At 42.1% G+C, this 18,900-nt stretch overlaps 1 protein-coding gene across 1 annotated transcript in view; it reads left to right on the top strand.

Moving 5' to 3' along the window:
* The window catches only part of LOC121001798 (cadherin-19-like), a 379,802-nt gene that overhangs the window by 82,067 nt on the left and 278,835 nt on the right, over positions 1-18,900 (top strand). The window contains exon 3 of the mRNA XM_040433012.1: positions 3,356-3,650. Within this exon, the coding sequence (XP_040288946.1) occupies positions 3,356-3,650 (295 nt within the window). The remainder of the gene's footprint in view (positions 1-3,355; positions 3,651-18,900) is intronic.

The following is an 18,900-nucleotide window of genomic DNA, read 5'->3' as shown; positions in this document are numbered from 1 at the left end:
ATTCGGACAACATTGCTCCCAGCAGCGACCTGCGAGTACAAGATGCATCCAGACACCCTCCCCATGCTGTTCCCGAACCATTTCGGTGGTGTTTCCATCAATTTCTGACAATTTCCTATAAACCAGGCATCCTCCCCTCTTCAGAGCAGGGGGTACCTGGTTTAATGCTTGGGTTCTCGCATTGATTTCCATTATACTCAGGTACTCGGTCGAGCACCCGAACATCCCGATGTGTTCGGCCTGAGCCCCCAAGCACCCGAGCACTACGGTGTCCGATTAACACTATTCATTGGGTAGATCATTTGGATATTCCTTTAGAACAATATATAAGTTGAATTAACAACTATGTTCATCAGTATTTTTAAATTCATAGAATGAAGTGCAGAACCTCATACAGCACTTTGGTGCTTTTGGCGGAGAACATATTTTACGTATTTTGAATATTATCATACAACACTCAGTGTCCTCAGACACACACACGAAGACCAATAACACAGAAAGCCAATAACACAGTACAGTATGTATTTGGAACATAAAAAGAGACTGGAGAACCCAGAGGAACCCAGATTTCAACTGAAAACTTCATTGCTACAAGCTAGCCCACAGTACTTGAAAATGTTTAAGAATATTAGTTCTTTCCACAAAAGCCTCAATATCTACTTTTGCAATATCTATTGCAGTTTTGTGAATTACAGACATTATTTTTATGTCATTTCGTTCTTCTTGAAATTACATAACTTGCATTATATTAAAGCAACTGGATGTCAGTTTTTACAGGATGTGCTTATGACATGCTTTAATTAAGCTACTTTCTCACATGAGTCAAATAAATCCAGCATGCTGTTTCAGCCGAGAACAGCCAACCAAAGTTCTATGGATCTAACATATCTGGATAGTGCCACATGCGTGCCAGACCCCATTGACTATAATGGGATGCAGCTAGGGATAAAATCACTCTACAGCATACCAGCCAGAATTTGGCCAGACAAAAATTGCTGCATATAGCAATTTTTTTTTTGTAATGCATCACTGTCTGCCCGATTACTTTGATGCATGTGTGAAGGTATCCTGACTTTCAAAAAAAAAAAGACTGAGGGAGTTTTATCAGAACTGCTGTAAAGGAAAACTGATTTAGTTGCCCATAGCAAGCAACCCATCAGATTCTACCTTTCATTTTTCAGAGCTACTTTGAAAGATGAAAAGTAGAATTTGATTGCTACGGGCAACAAAGTCCGTTTTCCTCTACACCAGTTTTGATAAATCTCCCTCACTTTTTCATACATGTATATATGCCTTATATTATTATTATATCTCAACTGTCATGCAGCAGAAACTCTCAGCGTAGACTCATCCTAAGGCTACTAATGGGCAGATTTACTAACGCTAGTGTTTCATAGGCCAATCTCAGTCTAAAGTCCATTAAAGTAAGATGCTGTAAACCTAATTTATTAAGAAATATGCCGCAATAAATTTACCCTGGTGCAAAATGTCCAAAAGTCATACATTTAGCGCAAAAAATGGGGATGTGCAAAAATTTGGGACTGGCACACAGGCTATGATGCATTCCCAAATTCTTTTTCATGTGACAGTTGCAATACATGCTGTGGGATTATAGAAAGTACCTGTATGTACTTGCTACCTGTAATTTACTTTCATGTGTATGTGGCATGGAAAATACACGAGTCTATAACAGTCAAGTCTCAGTAATCTACAGTATGATATAATCATAAACATGGGCAAGGGCTACATGGTGACTTCTGTAGCACGATTCCCTGTCACATCAATGTTTGTTAATGGGAAACTGTAGATGTATGCTTTAACTAGGTTGTCCAGCTTATTTTTTTACTTTTTCAAATTTCTATCCCAGATTCCTTTTCCTTTTACTCACCTGCTCGACATAGGCTCATTCCAGCTCTTGGTTCCTCTTTTCTGGTCTTTCACTACTTGTAATATCAACTGCAGTGACAAGCTGCTTGGGGACACAAAACTACTGAGGCCAGTTATTGGCTTCAGTGGCACATGTGACCCTGTTGATCTGGAAGTTTTCAGATGAGGACAGGAAGACCAGTTGAGAAAACCAAATAACTAGAAAGGAGCAGTGACCTGTCAATCATACTAGCTTAAACATGGAAGGCATGAAATACCAACAGCCTTCCAAATTACAAAGAACTGTGCTCTACTCTGAAACAGTGCAGCATTTCAGAGTAAAACATAATAGGAAAACCTATCACGTCAGTATTTCAAGAGTCCTGTCATTGGCAGAAGTGGCACACATGAAGCCACCCGTCTGTCGGTTGACAGGACAGGGACTGAGAGACCAGTAAAGGGAACCAGGGAACCAGAACGAGGCACTGTTGAGCGGGTGAGTATGCTTTTTTTTCACAATATAGCAGGCTCAGGTTGCAATTTAAAAAAGTAAAAAAAAAAAAAAAAACAACAACAACTCTGCAACCCTATTAAAACAGCACTGATGAATTTGATGTGACTTTGTCCAAAGAGAGTCCATAAAGCCACAGTAAATAAATGAGAATGAGACTGTCGTGACTATGCTGTGTTATATCATAGTTAGAACCCTCCAAATGCTTCTGTCTCATAACAAAAGCCAGAATCCCCGCTGATCAGCTGTTTGAAGAGGAGGTGGTGCTCATGCAAGCTATGCTTTCTCTTCAAGATTACTTGTGCATTGCCCTGCTTGCAGAGGCAGCACAGATCTATTACCGCTGCTTTCAAGTGAATAGGATGAACAGGTGTAGTTAATCTGCATTGCTTCTACAAGCAGCACAATGCACAGATAATCTTGAAGACGAAGGAACGGTTGCACGAGCGCCACCTGTTCTTCATACAGCTCATCAGTAGGGATGCTGGGTGTCGGTCCCCCCACCGATCTGATTTTGATCACCTATCCTGAGGATAGTTGTATAGTAAGGACCAGCACTCGCTTTGGTAGTAATTTCAAGAAGATTTAATGGTCACATACAGGTGGTAAGTGACGCGTTTCGGCTACTGTGAGCCTTTGTCAAACATTTTTGACAAAGGCTCACAGTAGCCGAAACGCGTCACTTACCACCTGTATGTGACCATTAAATCTTCTTGAAATTACTACCAAAGCGAGTGCTGGTCCTTACTATACAATTATCTGTGGATCTTCTCCGGGACACACTCACCGCATCGCTGAGAGCAGAAGTGCCGCTTGTATCTTCTTCTGGATCTATCCTGAGGATAGGTCATCAATATTTGCCAATTGCACAACCCCTTTAAGTGAATTATCAGCTATTAATACTATGTGTTTTAGGAGTTGTTGTATTTTGTAATGTATTAATGTAATGTATATTTATTTTGTTCATTCTGTCTACAGCTGAAAACCGACTCTGATGATCATGATGACTCCATTAAATATGTTTTGTTGGGGGATGGAGCTGGAACAATATTTGTAATGAATGAACATTCAGGAAAGATCTCGGTGATAAAGAAACTTGACAGAGAAGAAAAGCCCTTTTATACTCTAAGAGCCCAGGCTATAAGTAGATTCACAGGTATTCCTGTGGAAGCGGAATCTGAATTTGTCATCAAAGTCTTGGATATCAATGACAATGAGCCAAAGTTTATCAATGAGCCTTATATTGCCGAAGTTTCAGAGATGTCCCCTAAAGGTACCGTATGTGAGACACTAATAACTAAACATTAAATATTCAATTATGTCATTAGAGGAAAGACCCTGGACATATGGAAATAAATTGTACCACTGTAAAATGTGGCATAAACAATTCCCCCAAAAAGTGTACATCTAATATAAGCAGTCAAAAAAGAGCATCATTTAAATAGGTTATCCGACTCTTTGAAACTGATGTGGGTTTGACACCCTGGATGCATGTCAATCATCTGCTTGAGAAAGCTCCAGCTATCCTGTGAGTGCTGGGGCCTTCTCATTGCTTACCCTAGGCCGGTGACATCATGACCATCCATCATATTGCTTAGACACAGCTCAGCCCCATTTACTTGACACCATAACTCCTGCTAATCAACTACTTGAAAAAGCTGCAGCACTCCTGTGCAGGGGCCTTCTTATTCACTTGAATGGGGATGAGCTGCGCCTAGTCCAAATGACCTATGGTCGTGACATCAATGGCTTAGGGTAAGCAGCAAGAAGGCCCCAGCCATTCACTTAAATGGGGCAAATCTGCACCTAGACCACGTGACCGATGGCTGTGACTAGTGTTGAGCGAATTCAGCTTCGGATCATAGATAGTCTCCGTACAGCAGTAAAATGTATTGCCTCCGTTGAGGAAAAATTTGTTTTGCCCGAAGTTGCCCAAGACTTCGGTAAATTAATTCTGCATTCAGTTCAACATCTTTAAAGACATTTGTTGGGTTGTGTACCGGCTCAACACTAGTTGGGATGTCACTGGCAGCAGAGGTTGTAAGCAGCGAGAAGGCCCCAGCACTCACAGAAGCACCTGGGCTTTCTCAGTTGATTGCCAGGGGTCTCTTGTGTTGGAACCCCACTGATCAGATGCTGATGACTTATCCAGAGGATAGGTCATTAGTTACCAAGCGTAGTATAACCGCTTTAATGTTAAAATGTTTTTTGTTTGTTTTTTTGGCAAGTACTATAATTTTTGATCTTTCATTTTGGCATACTGTGAGTTTAGTCATTTTATTGTCTTTTTGGATGCAAAATTTCGCTGGTTTATGAAATATTTGTGTTGCAACTCATCATTCGTACTATAAACAGTGCCTATAAAGTGACCGCAAAGAAACCCTCATAGTAAACCAATGGGCCTCATTTATCAAACCTATCTGATGCTGGATTCATACACATTGTCTTAATTTAGTTTTTGTGTAGTTTTCATTGGCATATTTTTTAGTTAAAAAATGCTGTGTCCATATATTACTTTAAAGTATGTAGTAAAATATTGCTAAATCTATATACACAGCATTCTAATGTTTGGTAATGCTGCATACCTTTTATATATGATGGCTGCTCTTACCGGGGCCCAGCTTAATGAAGTTAAGTGACTGCACTGGGCCCGCTACTACCTTGATAGCGCCCCTGTTTAAATGTCACTGGTACATCGCAGGCTGCTATGACTATGCAGCAAAGCACGTCCTGCGATGTGCCGGCCATGTAATACTGCTGTATTCGCTTTATAAGACGCACAGCCATTTTCTCCACACTTTTGGGGGGTAAAAAGTGCATCTTATAAAGCAGAAAATATGGCATCTGGGAAGTCCTAATACAAAAATTGGCCTTGTTGCCCATAACAACCAATCACAGCTTAGTGTTCATTTTATAACTTACTCTGATAACAAAAAACGTTACTACTATAGAAAATAAGACCCGTTTTTTTTTATTTACAGTTTTAATAACTGAGTGGGCGTTTCTTTGAAGGTTTTTGAAATAATTGAAATGTGGAGCATTGGACTTTGTAACATCCTACAAATGATGAATGAAATGGTGGGATGTATGCATTCTACAGACTTAGGCCTCATGCACACGACCGTTGTGTGCATCCGCGGCCTTGTTCCATTTTCCGTTTTTTTTTCACGGACCCATTGACTTTCAATGGGTCTGTGGAAAAATCGGAAAATGCACCATTTGGCTTCCGCGTCCGTGATCCGTTTTTCCAGTCCGTGAAAAAAATATGACCTGTCCTATTTTTTTTCACGGAAAACGGTTCACGGACCCATTCAATTCAATGGGTCTGTGAAAAATCACGGATGCACACAAGATAGTCATCCGTGATCCGTGTCCGTTTTTCCTATAATTTTCAATGCAAACTTGGCTTAGTTTTTTTTTTTCACTTTTCATGTCCGAGGATCCTCCAAAAATCAAGGAAGACCAACGGATGAAAAAACGGACATGGATCACGGAACAACGGAAACCGTTTTTGCGGACCGCAAAAAAAAAACGACCGTGTGCATGAGGCCTAATTCCGTAAAATTAAATTAAAGGCTGTTACAATTAGTTTTATTCTTAACCATGTTATGCGCAATTTTAGAAAAAAAATATCCAAGTACTAGATAGGTTAGACAGAAATGCTACTAAACTAATTGGTCATTTGACTTTAGAGACTGGAGACATTTAAGACCTTTACCTTCTCAAACAGCTGATTGGAGGGGATCCCGGGTGTTGGACCCCACCGATTTAGATATTGATGACCTATCCTCATAAAAATCTCGTAGTACCTCTTTATTTTGTTATAGTTTAAAAATAGGGAAACATAAAAAAAACATAACTTGGGTAATTTTCTTCGTAATGAGAACAGAGCATTACTAGTTCTTAGCTATGTGATGAAACTGCCAATAAATGGGTACAACAATGACACACTATCACATTCTATCTCTCTAAACTGATTTACAAGTGTCCCTAAAAATCAACGTTAGGTGGCTGACTGCAGACGGAACGGTTGTTGCCTTTCGGTGTATGCTTATAAATGCTGCTGATTATTTCACTCGTACAGTATAGGCTTCCTTTCTTGTTGCTTGAAGATACCTGTGAGCTCCTTTCAAAAGTAAATCTAGCAATACTATTTTCTCAAGAAAGGTCAGGAAGGGCTTATTGTATTTTAAGCCAAGGGATTTTGATTCTGAACCAAAAAAATCTTCAAATATTAGATTTTGTACTTTGGGTTCAAGATGAGTTTGCGGAAAAGAGTCACATAAAAATCCAGCCATCATAGGGCAGTCACGTAAGCAATTTATTTTGTGTGTGTCTGTGTTCCTGCATTTATTAAGCCCAATCCTAGAAAGCAGCATATTACGGAGCTTTTACATTTCTATTTTGCTTTGTGTCAGCGGTGTCATCAGTCATATATAATTGGATTGAGATTACTTACAAAGGAAGATTCCATTTATCTACCCCTTGGCATATTAGTATTCCGTATATGCATCACACTCCTATGTTTAACATGATTATTTTTATGTTCTAGACATGGTTAATTGAAATGAATTGCATAGTGCTCAAGTAGCTTGTTCTTAGATTGGACAGAATGTCTAGGTAATTCTGCAATATGACTTCTTCATATTAATATCTATGATCAATTGGGAAAAAGATAATTTAAGCATCAAAGTTTGAATTAATGCCTCCAATTACATGTGAGTCTCAAAAGTAGGAACATATGTAGCAGAGCTGGGTATGAGTATATCAATTAAAATAACTTGCCCCCTTCACAATACGTTTGTGCTGTTCTGTCCACTACAGACAAACTTACTGAATCCTCTAAATTATCACAGACTGCAAAAGAAATGCCTGCAATAACAGATATATGATCTATGTTTCAAGCCACCATGTGCAAATACAATATTATGTCAAATACAATATTTTATATCATTTTTATATTAGTAGAACATTAATCAACACATACAATCATACAGTATACAATTACATGGCCTGGCTCCACCTACTCCCCCTAAACTACAATGATTGACAAGCAGTTTGCAAGATTAATTCTATATGAGCTCCGCATACCTCTAACTCCTCTAACTGCTCCTCTGGAAAGTTAGTCCCTACTTTTGACCCAAGTTCCTCTGTCCTGATTTTTTACTTTAGTAATAGGTGCTTATTAATAAACATATTCCCCCCAGAAAGTGTTTCCTAACTATAGACGTGATCCCAACTGATATGTTATTTGATCAGTTGGTACAATTTGAGCCTTAAAGGGGTTATCCAATTTGAAATTTTTTGGGACATGCTACAGGGAAGCAGTTAAAGTGTAACTGTCATTTTTTTAATTTTATTTTGTAATGTGTAGGGGCAGTGATACTGACCATTTTTGTGATATACTTTAATTACTGAAATCGTACATTTTAATTAGAAAAATAGCTCTAAATGGGCCCATTATGAGCCTTAGCAACGCTCCTCTGACTTCTGCTTACATAACTCTGGACACCTGCTCAGCATTGACTGTGTTATGTAAGCAGAAATTAGGTAGTCAGGTGTAGAAAGCTGTGAGGATATGAGAAAAAAAGCGCACAATAGGGTAGTACATCCTAAAAAGTACAATTAGTTCACATAACTCTAAATTGGAGGCTGACCTTAAAAGGTTGTGCTGAATATAGGCACAACTCTATAGAAGGCTTTATATAAGTAGTCATCCGGTCACCGGGTGTGCAGCCGTAGAGACCGACATTTCCAAAGGAAGGGCCCAAATTCCTCAGAGCCAATAGCGTGGAAGATAGAGAGGATCGCAGTTTGAGGCGCAGAAATACCGGACAGGAATGATGTGGTTTAAGAAGAAAACTTCTTCTTTATTAGGTATTGATCAGCAGGTGAAGCGGATAAAACAACGCGTTTCGTGGAAACGTAGGTCACCTTCATCAGGTTAAAAAGCTTCATGAGGCAGCCGCCACACGTTGCCGCCACACGTTGCCGCCACAAGCCCGGCTGGATGACTATCGGCTTCAGAGAAAGTTGAGGGCTGTGCTATTAGGGAAAAGTACTCCATTAGATTGACCAGATGGAGCCTCTGCTGTTGCTGTTTAGCTAAGTTTTTACCAATCAAACCGTCATCTCATACCGAAACAAATGAGTGCCTACATAAGATAGCAGCCCCCCCCCCCAAAAAAAAAAAAACTATGGCTTTCAGAACATGGAGACACTAAAAATCCTTTTTTTCAAACAACCAAAAAAAGTTGTCATATTTGGCATTGTCAACAATCTGCTCTATAAAAATACTAAATGATCTAACCTGTCAGATGAACACTGTAAATAACAAAAAATAAAAACGATGCAAAAACCGGTGCTACCTTGCCTCACAAAAAGTGTAATGTAGAGCAACCAAAAATCATATGTACCCTAAACTAGTACCAACAAAACTGCCACCTTATCCTGTAGTTTCAAAAATGGGGGTCACTTTTTTGGAGTTTGTACTCTAGGGGTGCATCAGGGGGTCTTCAAATGTGATATGGCAAGTTAAAATTTTCCCAGTGAAATCTGCCTTTCAAAAACCATATAGCATTCCTTTCCCTCTGCGCCCTGCCTTGTGCCGGGACAGCAGTTTACGACCACATATGGGGTGTTTCTGTAAACTACAGCATTAGGGCAATAAATATTGTGTTTTGTTTGGCTGTTAACCCTTGCTTTGCTACTGGAAAAAAAATTATTAAATGGAAAATCTGCCCAAAAAAATTCTCTATATTTTCCTTTAATTCTTGTGGAACACCTAAATGGTTAAGAAAGTTTGTAAAATCTGTAGTTGTAGTTTCTAAAATGGGGCCATTTATGGGTGGTTTCTATTATGTAAGCCTCACAAAGTTACTTCAGAATTAAACTGGTCCTTAAAAAGTGGGTTTTGGAAATTTTCTGAAAATTTTTAAAATTTGCTTCTAAAATTCTAAGGCCCCTTGCAGACGAGCGTGTCCGGATTAGGTGCATTGTGGCAAACCCGCGCGAGTAGGTACGCAATTGCAGTCAGTTTTGACTGCGATTGCGTTCCGATGTTCAGTTTTTATCGCGCGGGTGCAATGTGTTTTGCGCGTGATAAAAAACTGACTGTGGTACCCAGACCCAAACTTCTTCACAGAAGTTCAGGTTTGGGTTAGTTGTAGTGTAGATTGTATTATTTCCCCTTATAACATGGTTATAAGGAAAAATAATAGCATTCTGAATACAAAATGCATAGTAAATTAGCGCTGGAGGGGTTAAAAAAATAAATAAAAAATTAACTCACCTTAATCCACTTGTTCACGCAGCCGGCATCTCTTCTGTCTTCATCTGTGAGCAATAGGACCTTTGATGACGTCACTGCGTTCATCACATGGTCCATCACATGATCCATCACCATGGTGATGGATCATGTGATGAGCGTAGTGACGTCATCAAAGGTCCTATTGTTCACAGATGAAGACAGAAGAGATGCCGGCTGCACTAACAAGTGGATTAAGGTGAGTTTAATTTTTTTTAATTTTTTTTTAACCCCCTCCAGCCCTATTTTACTATGCATTCTGTATTCAGAATGCTATTATTTTCCCTTATAACCATGTTATAAGGGGAAATAATAATGATCGGGTCCCCATCCCGATCGTCACCTAGCAACCGTGCGTGAAAATCGCACCACATCCGCACTTGCATGCTGCGATTTTCACGCAACGCACAAGTGATGCGTGAAAATCACCGCTCCTGTGCACAGCCCCATAGAAATGAATGGGTCAGGATTCCGTGCGGGTGCAATGCGTTCAACTCACTCATTGCACCCGCGCGAAATACTCGCCCGTGTGAAAGGGGCATTCTAACGTCCCAAAAAAAGAAAATGTCATTTACAAAATGATCTAAACATGAAGTAGACATTTGGGAAATGTAAACTAATAGCTATTTTGGGAGGTATCACTATCTGTTTTAAAAGCAGAGAAATTTTGAAAATTGCAAATTTTTCAAAATGTTTGGTTAGGCTACTTTCACACTAGCGTTTGGAGCGGGTCCGTCTGATGTTTCATCAGACGGATCCGCTCCTATAATGCAGACATTTGCATCCGTTCAGAACGGATCCGTCTGCATTATTACTTAGAAAAATTTCTAAGTGTGAAAGTAGCCTGAGCGGATCCGTTCAGACTTTACATTGAAAGTCAATGGGGGACGGATCCGCTTGAAGATTGAGCCATATGGTGTCATCTTCAAGCGGATCCGTCCCCATTGACTTACATTGTAAGTCTGGACGGATCCGCTCGCCTCCGCACGGCCAGGCGGACACCCGAACGCTGCAAGCAGCGTTCAGGTGTCCGCACGCTGAGCGGAGCGGAGGCTGAACGCCGCCAGGCGGATGCATTCTCAGTGGATCCGCCTCCACTGAGAATGCATTAGGGCCGGACGGCTGCGTTCGGGGCCGCTTGTGAGCCCCTTCAAACGGAGCTCACGAGCGGACACCCGAACGCTAGTCTGAAAGTAGCCTTAATTTGGTATTTTTAAAATGAAATATTTTGACTCAAATTTACCACTGTCATGAAGTACAATATGTGTCGAGAAAACAGTCTCATAATGGCTTGGATAAGTAAAAGCTTTTTCAAAGTTATCACCACATAAAGTGACACATGTCAGATTTGCAAAAAATTGCCTGGTCCTTAAGGTAAAACATGGCAGGGTCCTTAAGTGTAACTGTCATTCTTTTTTTTATTTTATAAATGTATAGGGGCAGTGATGCTGACCATTTTTGTAATATACTTTACTAAAATTGTTCATTTTTCTTAGAAAAATAGCTCTAAAGTGGCCCATTTTGAGCCTTATCCACGCTCCTTTGACTTCTCTTTACATAATCGTGGTAGATAGAGAGGTTTGCATGTTGAGCTGTTTTACCTGTTATTTGAACTTTATCTATTGCTTAATCTTTTGTTTTTTTCATTGCTGTATTACATTGCTGTAAGTCCCCTGTTGAGTTGGTCTTAGGCCAATGAAACGCGTTGGGCAGAGTGGTACTGGGACATAGCTATAGAATGCTTGATTTTCTGTTCATAATTACATGTCTATGCCTGGGCAGGACATTATATACCTGCATATTTGCTTTATGTAGCTATATCTTTGTGTTTCCTTTTATTGAGCAAGGTGTCTGTTCCTCCGCTTGCTACTTTTCCCCGACAAAGCTGGGCAGTCAATTGGCGCGGCATAGGGATATTAAGGGAGGAAGGAGACACTCAGTGGTATCGCCCTGTTTAGGGTGAGCTTGTTTATCCCCAGCGTAGAGCATTATTAGAGGAGGGCTTACTGGGAAGAAGAGACCCAGTTTTCCCTTTCCCGCCCCCTCTCTATGTCCCCTGGCACTAATATAGCAATACTGTATTTATTCACCAATGAGTGACTTGTGATAAGTGTGTTACACCCTGGCGGGTGGCCTTCCACTTCCTTTTGGGTATATTATTTTAATGATGAATTAAAAGTTAAGACTTAATTGAGGTGACCCACTAATTCCGTTTTTCTTGCAGCTCCTGCACCCGCCCAATCAGCCTGCCGTACATGTACAGGGCTGTTACTTAAGTCATGTCCACCCGCGCTGTACATGTATGGCGAAGGTCCTTATGGGGTTAAAGTAATTAAAAAAAAATCAGCTCACCATCTGGAGATCCCGCTAACATAGAACTGCTGCTCCATCCTTTCCCCTAGGCTGCAGACGTAATTAGTTGATCAAATTTCTTGAAATTTCCTTCGGAATTCATTTTGTCCTAATTAGTTAGGTGACATTTTAGGGCAATTGAAGCAATTTCGATTTGGGGGTCTCCTAGAACGGTATGCAAATAATTTCAAGCAAGCATTAGTAGACTTAAAGTGACAGCGACATATATCAATATGGATGAACGCATGGCTGTGGTGGTAGCAAACTTCCTCTTCAAAAACAAACTGCACTGTAATCAAAATGGCAGTAGCCGACTCTTTGCATTCGAAAGGATGAAGTAAATATGATTTTTATTTTATTTTATTTTTACTGTCATTCAGGGAAAATCGATTCGCTACCACGGAGCCAATTGAATTTTCCCTGAAATTCGGATCGAAGTCCACTTTGTCGACTTTGATTCACTCAACTCTAGTAATAAACTGCAAATATGCTTAGGCTACTTTCACATCTGTGGCATGTATTCTGACAGGTTGTTCCTGCAGGGTCCGGCGGAGATCTGGCAGCATTCAGCAAAAAAAGGCTGACAATCGGCCAGACACAAAGCGCTGCATGCTGCGGTTTGTGTCTGGTCAATTTCTGGCATTCTGTGCCGGATCACAGTGCCACAGATGTGAAAATAGCTTTAGCAACTAAGGCAATACTACATTCATGAGCTTTTTACTACTGAATGGAACTACTATTTCTATGTAGCTCGAGACACTATTGTCACATACACCCATTGTCCTCCTTCCATTTACCTTATTCCTAAAGGAACGGACAGAGTTAATACATTGCAGGGAGCCCCCTGGTATAGACAAGTGTACAAAGCAGAATGTGCTGATATTTTGAGGGCCTTGGCTCAGAAGATGGGAAATATTTCATCTCTCTTACCCCAGGGGAGGATTTACAATGTAATTCCAACCTCATGGATTTATTTCTTAATACTCTTTCTCATAAAGGATTATATCAAGCCATTCATTTCAGTGTATAGTATTTGGGAAAAGATAGAACTTTTCAGGCTATTTTGCCTACATTGTTATAGTTTTTCCTTCGGTGGAGAGCCATTTAGATTTCTTATGTGCTGGCTTTGTAGCATTATACACTACTGGATAATGGGAAAGCGCTTCCCTTTTAGCACTACAAACTTTCTTTCCGGAAGAATTGTCCAACTAACAGCTAAAATTTGGTGCAGTAAATACAAAGTCATATGTTTGTATAAAGAGGTATGATGATCACGAGCTGAGAGAAAATACCTTTAATTATCTATGCATCCAAATTGCATATTCTGCCTAATTTAGTGCATGTAGGTGTCAATTGTAAAATATATGGTAAAGAAAATTATCAAGAAAAATCCCATATAAATGAGACAACCACAGCATTTACAAATGCGTCCTCTCTGACCTGATCTCCAAACTGGAAGTGGTGTCAATTTTGTCCTGAGAGCAAAACAACATCATATCGCGAGACTGTAACTAAACTCTAAAAAGCTGCAATACACATCACAACCACTGGGCGGTGAGTGCTCCACATTTAGCTTATTGCTTAAGCTGCAGAGAAGCTAGCCTCAAATATGAGATATTTAGTGGCAGACCTAGCAAGATTTGGTGAGATCTATTGAGAATATTAAATGTGCAAAAGTCAAACACATGAGAATAAAGGAACATTAAATCCAGAATCCAAATATCATTTTGTGATACTGCCTGCTTAGCTGTGTATCTAATCATATCATGTGTGATAGTGTCTACTCAGCTGCGTGTCTAATCATATTATGTGTGATACTGCCTGCTGAGCTGTGTATCTAATCCTATCATATGTGATACTGTCTGCAGAGTCATGTATCTAAGCCTATTGTGTGTGATACTGCCTGCTGAGTTGTGTATCTAATCCTATAATGTGTGATACTGTCTGCAAAGCTTTGTATCTAATCCTATCATGTGTGATACGTTTTGCTAAGATGTATATCTAATCCTGTCATGTGTGACCATTTCTGCTGAGCTGTGTATCTGATCCTATCATGTGTGATACTGTCTGGTGAGCTGTGTATCTAATCCTATTCTGTGTGATACTGTCTGCAGAGTCGTGTATCTAAGCCCAGGGCCAGCTCCAGGTTCATGTGGGCCCTTGGTCGATAAATCCCAGTGGGCCCCCTTGAGGCATTTTTTGAAAATGTACATGTCCCCCTGTGGCTCCCAAACGGTATAATGACCCCCAGTGGCCCCTATACAGTATAATAACCACTAGTGGCCTTTGACACAGTATAATGAACCCCCAATGCCCCCCCCATACTGTATAATAACCCCCAGTGGCCCCACACCAAGTATAATGACCCCACAGCGGCCCTCCATTCAGAATTATAACCCCCAGTCGCCCCCCATTCAGAATAATGACCCCCAATAGGCCCCACACTGGGGGAATACTGTATGGAGGGGGCACTGGGGGTCATTATACTGTATGGTGGTCACTGGGGGTCATTATATTGAATGGGGGCTCTGGGGGTCATCATACTCAATGTAAAGGGCCCTCGCAGTATAATGACCCCACAGTGGCCCTCCATTCAGAATATTGACCCCCAGTCGCCCCCATACTGGGGGTTATACTGTATGGAGGGGGCAGTTGGGGTCATTATATTAAATGGGGGCTCTGGTGGTCATCATACTCAATGGAGGGTCATTGGGGATCATTATACTAAATGGGGGGCACTGGGGGTCATTATATTGTGTAAGGGGCCCTCACAGTGTAATGACCCCCCAGTGGCCCCCTCACATACCTATCATTGCTGTAGCGCAGGGGAGCCGGTGGTCCTGTCATTCACTAACCGCAGCTGCCTGCGCTCCTTCTCTCCTCAGGCTCAGGCCCGCTGCAGCAGTGAGACACACGTCATGACGTCACCCCTGGGCCGGGCCTGGAGGAGAGAAGGAGATGTGCAGTGATGAAGCTAGAACTGACTGGGCCCCACAGCAAATTTTAGTATGCCCCCCCCCCCCAATAGTGGGTTCACATCACGTTTTTCCTATCGGTTTGATGTATACAAATGTACAGCACTCCACGTTTTTGTATCCTGCAGAGTCAAGTAAAAAAATGCATACGTTAACGTATATGTTTTTTTTTTTTTTACAATGGAACTGTATGGTGAACGGACGCCACTAAACGGCATCAGTCTGAGGCATCTGTTATTAATGTATACATTTTTGGTAAGCATTTAATAGATGGCACAAATGGGATGTGAACCCAGCCTTAGTGTCAGAATAAGCACCAGTACACATCAGAGCAGCGCAGACTCGCTGACTACCTGTGTTTACACTTCTGCTCCAGCCCTTCACAGTGCAGACTCACTGACAACCTGTGTTCACACTACTGCTCCAGCCCTGCCGGTCTCTCTCCTCACACAGCATGTCCTGTGTAGAAGGGGTGTGTCTGAATCTCTGCAGCAGCCGGCTTCATGTGACTCAGAGTGCCCACCAAAAGGGTACTGCGTAAGTGAAATGACAGCAATGAGAGCTTCCATCTGTATTGATTGAAGTGCTCATAGCAGCTCAGTAGATCCCCCCAGGAGCATTGGGCCCTGGCACCTGCCCCGGTTTGCCTGGTTATGACGCCGGCCCTGTCTAAGTCTATTGTGTGTGATACTGCCTGCTGAGCTGTGTATCTAATCCTATCATGTGTGATACTGTCTGCAGAGTTATGCATCTAAGCTTATTGTGTGTGATACTGCCTACAGAGTTGTGTATCTAATCCTATCATGTGTGATACTATCTGCTGAGCTGTGTATCTAATTCTATTCTGTGTGATACTGTCTGCAGAGTCGTGTATCTAAGCCTATTGTGTTCGATACTGCCTGCTAAGTTGTGTATCTAAACATAGCATGTGTAATACTGCCTGCTGAGCTGTGTATTTATTCCTATCAGGTGTGATACTGTCTGCAGAGTCGTGTATCTAATCCTATCATGTGTGATACTGTCTGCTAAGCTGTGTATCTAACCCTATCATGTGTGATACTTTCTGCTGAGCTGTGTGTCTAATCCTATTCTGTGTGATACTGTCTGCTAAGATGCCCATCTAATCCTATTATGTGTGATACAGTGGCTTATTTTACATTCCCAGGTTTTTCTGTCTCTATCATTCTAACAAGAGGAAGGTTTTATGTTAAAAGGGTTTTCCCATCTCAGTCAATGGGGGCATATCGCTAGGATATGCCCCCACTGTCCTATAGGTGCGGGTTCTATCGCTGGGACCTGCACCTATATAGAGAACGGAGCCCCGAAAGTGAAGGAGAGCGCACTGCGCATGCGCAGCCGCCCTCTATTCATTTCTATGGGGCCGCCGAAAATAGCCGAGCGCTATTGCCGTCTGCCCCATAGAAATGAAGGGGAGCATGGGCTGCGCATGCACGGCACACTCCCATTCACTTCTATGGGAGAGGCGGGATTAGTGCTTGGTGGTGGACAGACCCCGGGAAATCTGGGGTCCTCCAGCCATAGCGCTCCCCGCTTCGTTCTCGATATAGGTGCGGATCCCAGCGGTGGGACCCACACCTATCAGACAATGGGGGCATATCCTTGCGATATGCCCCCATTGTCTAAGATAGGAATACCCCTTTAAGGAACAGATATGAGCGGGAGGTCAGATGGAGGGAGAGATAAAAAGTTCCTTGCTGGTTGCAGCGGTTTTCGGCAGTGCAGGAGAATAGGGGTGATAGTTGTGGAAAGCAGAAACATTGTTTGCAGTGTATATTTCATTAGTTACAATTCGGGTATAATTAGATTTTGTGCATGGAGGGCATGGAGACTGGAGCCTTGACATAAGCAGGAAATATGAGGCCTGGACACTTAGATGATGGGAAATTTGTGAGAAGCTATGATGCTGAATGCTGACATTCCAGAGCTGAACACAGCTGATTTTCAGCCAAAGCCAGAAGTAGAAATCCTTCCTTTACTGTATATTTCTAATTCCTTTCCAATCCATTTCTGAAGGCAGGTCTGCTTCAAATCCTCATCCAAAAAACCTTATGTGTATTTAGCCTTAGTGCATTCACATGATCATATTTTTGGTCTGCATCCAATCCACATTTTTTGAGGACCCATTAATTTCAATGCGGGCAAAAAAGATGTGGGCAGCACATGTGCTGCCTGCATCTGAATGTCTGTTCTGTCGTCGTCGTCCCCGACCACGCCTCCGTCTACTCTGCTTACCACCGACCACGCATCCGTCTACTCCTGCTGTTATCTCGCTGCCATCTCTGCTGCCAACCCGGACTGATCGACCACGCTACCTGCCTCCTGCTTCTGTGGGCCTTTGCCACTGGACTCCATACTTCCAGCTCGGTGTCCTCAGACTCAGATGAGCCTCGATTGACACTACCAACCTGTAACAGAATAACCAGCCCAAAAAAAAAAATGGAGTCCGCAGTGGCCACCCTGCGCAAGCAGGTGTCTGAGCTGCAAGAGTTCGGCACCACCTACCAGGAGAAATTTTCGCAGATCCAAGGCCTGGTACAGAGTCAACAGGGGGAGATCATTGAGCTCCAACGGCAACTCCTGGACATACGCGGCGCGACTGCAGACACCCGCATGCCACTACTCTCGAAATTCAATGGAGATCGTCGCCAGTACCGGGGCTTTCTCAATCAGTGCCGTATCTACTTCCGGATGCATCCGGCCCCCTTTTCCACTGACGAGAAGAAAGTATTGTTCATTGTAAACCTCCTGACGGACGAGGCCCTGGCATGGGCGTCTCCATACGTGGAAATCGATAGCCGTCTGCTGCACGATCTGGATGTTTTCATCACAGCTATGAGCCAGGTCTTTGATGATCCCAATCGCTGTGCGACAGCTGAGGCAAGACTACACAGTCTTCGACAGGGAAGACGCTCTGTCGCCGAGTACGCCGCCGAGTTCCGCCGCTGGGTCTCAGACACCAACTGGAACCCAGCTGCTCAAAGGAGTCAATTTCGGCGAGGTCTATCGGAGGCGATCAAAGATGAACTTGCCAGACTTGAAGCCCCGGATGATTTGGACGACTTCATTCAGGTGTGTGTCCGTATTGATCAGAGGCTCACCGAGAGAAGTACAGTGGTATGCGAAAGTTTGGGCAACCTTGTTAATCGTCATAATTTTCCTGTATAAATCGTTGGTTGTTAGGATAAAAAATGTCAGTTAAATATATCATATAGGAGACACACACAGTGATATTTGAGAAGTGAAATGAAGTTTATTGGATTTACAGAAAGTGTGCTATAATTGTTTAAACAAAATTAGGCAGGTGCATAAATTTGGGCACTGTTGTCATTTTATTGATTCCAAAACCTTTAGAACTAATTATTGGAACTCAAATTGGCTTGGTAAGCTCAGTGACCCCTGACCTACATACACGGGGAAATTCAATTATGAGAAAGAGTATTTAAGGGGGTCAATTGTAAGTTTCCCTCCTCTTTTAATTTTCTCTGAAGAGTAGCAACATGGGGGTCTCAAAACAACTCTCAAATGACCTGAAGACAAAGATTGTTCACCATCATGGTTTAGGGGAACTATACAGAAAGCTGTCTCAGAGATTTCAGCTGTCTATTTCCACAGTTAGGAACATATTGATGAAATGGAAGACCACAGGCTCAGTTCAAGTTAAGGCTCAAAGTGGCAGACCAAGAAAAATCTCGGATAGACAGAAGCTACAAATAGTGAGAACAGTCAGAGTCAACCCACAGACCAGCACCAAAGACCTACAACATCATCTTGCTGCAGATGGAGTCACTGTGCATCGTTCAACCATTCTGCGCACTTTGCACAAGGAGATGCTGTATGCGAGAGTGATGCAGAGGAAGCCTTTTCTCCGC

The sequence above is a fragment of the Bufo bufo genome, chromosome 5 (genome assembly GCF_905171765.1).
Source record: "Bufo bufo chromosome 5, aBufBuf1.1, whole genome shotgun sequence".
In the NCBI taxonomy this organism is placed as follows: Eukaryota; Metazoa; Chordata; class Amphibia; order Anura; family Bufonidae; genus Bufo; species Bufo bufo.
This window is presented reverse-complemented; position numbering and strand designations above follow the sequence as displayed.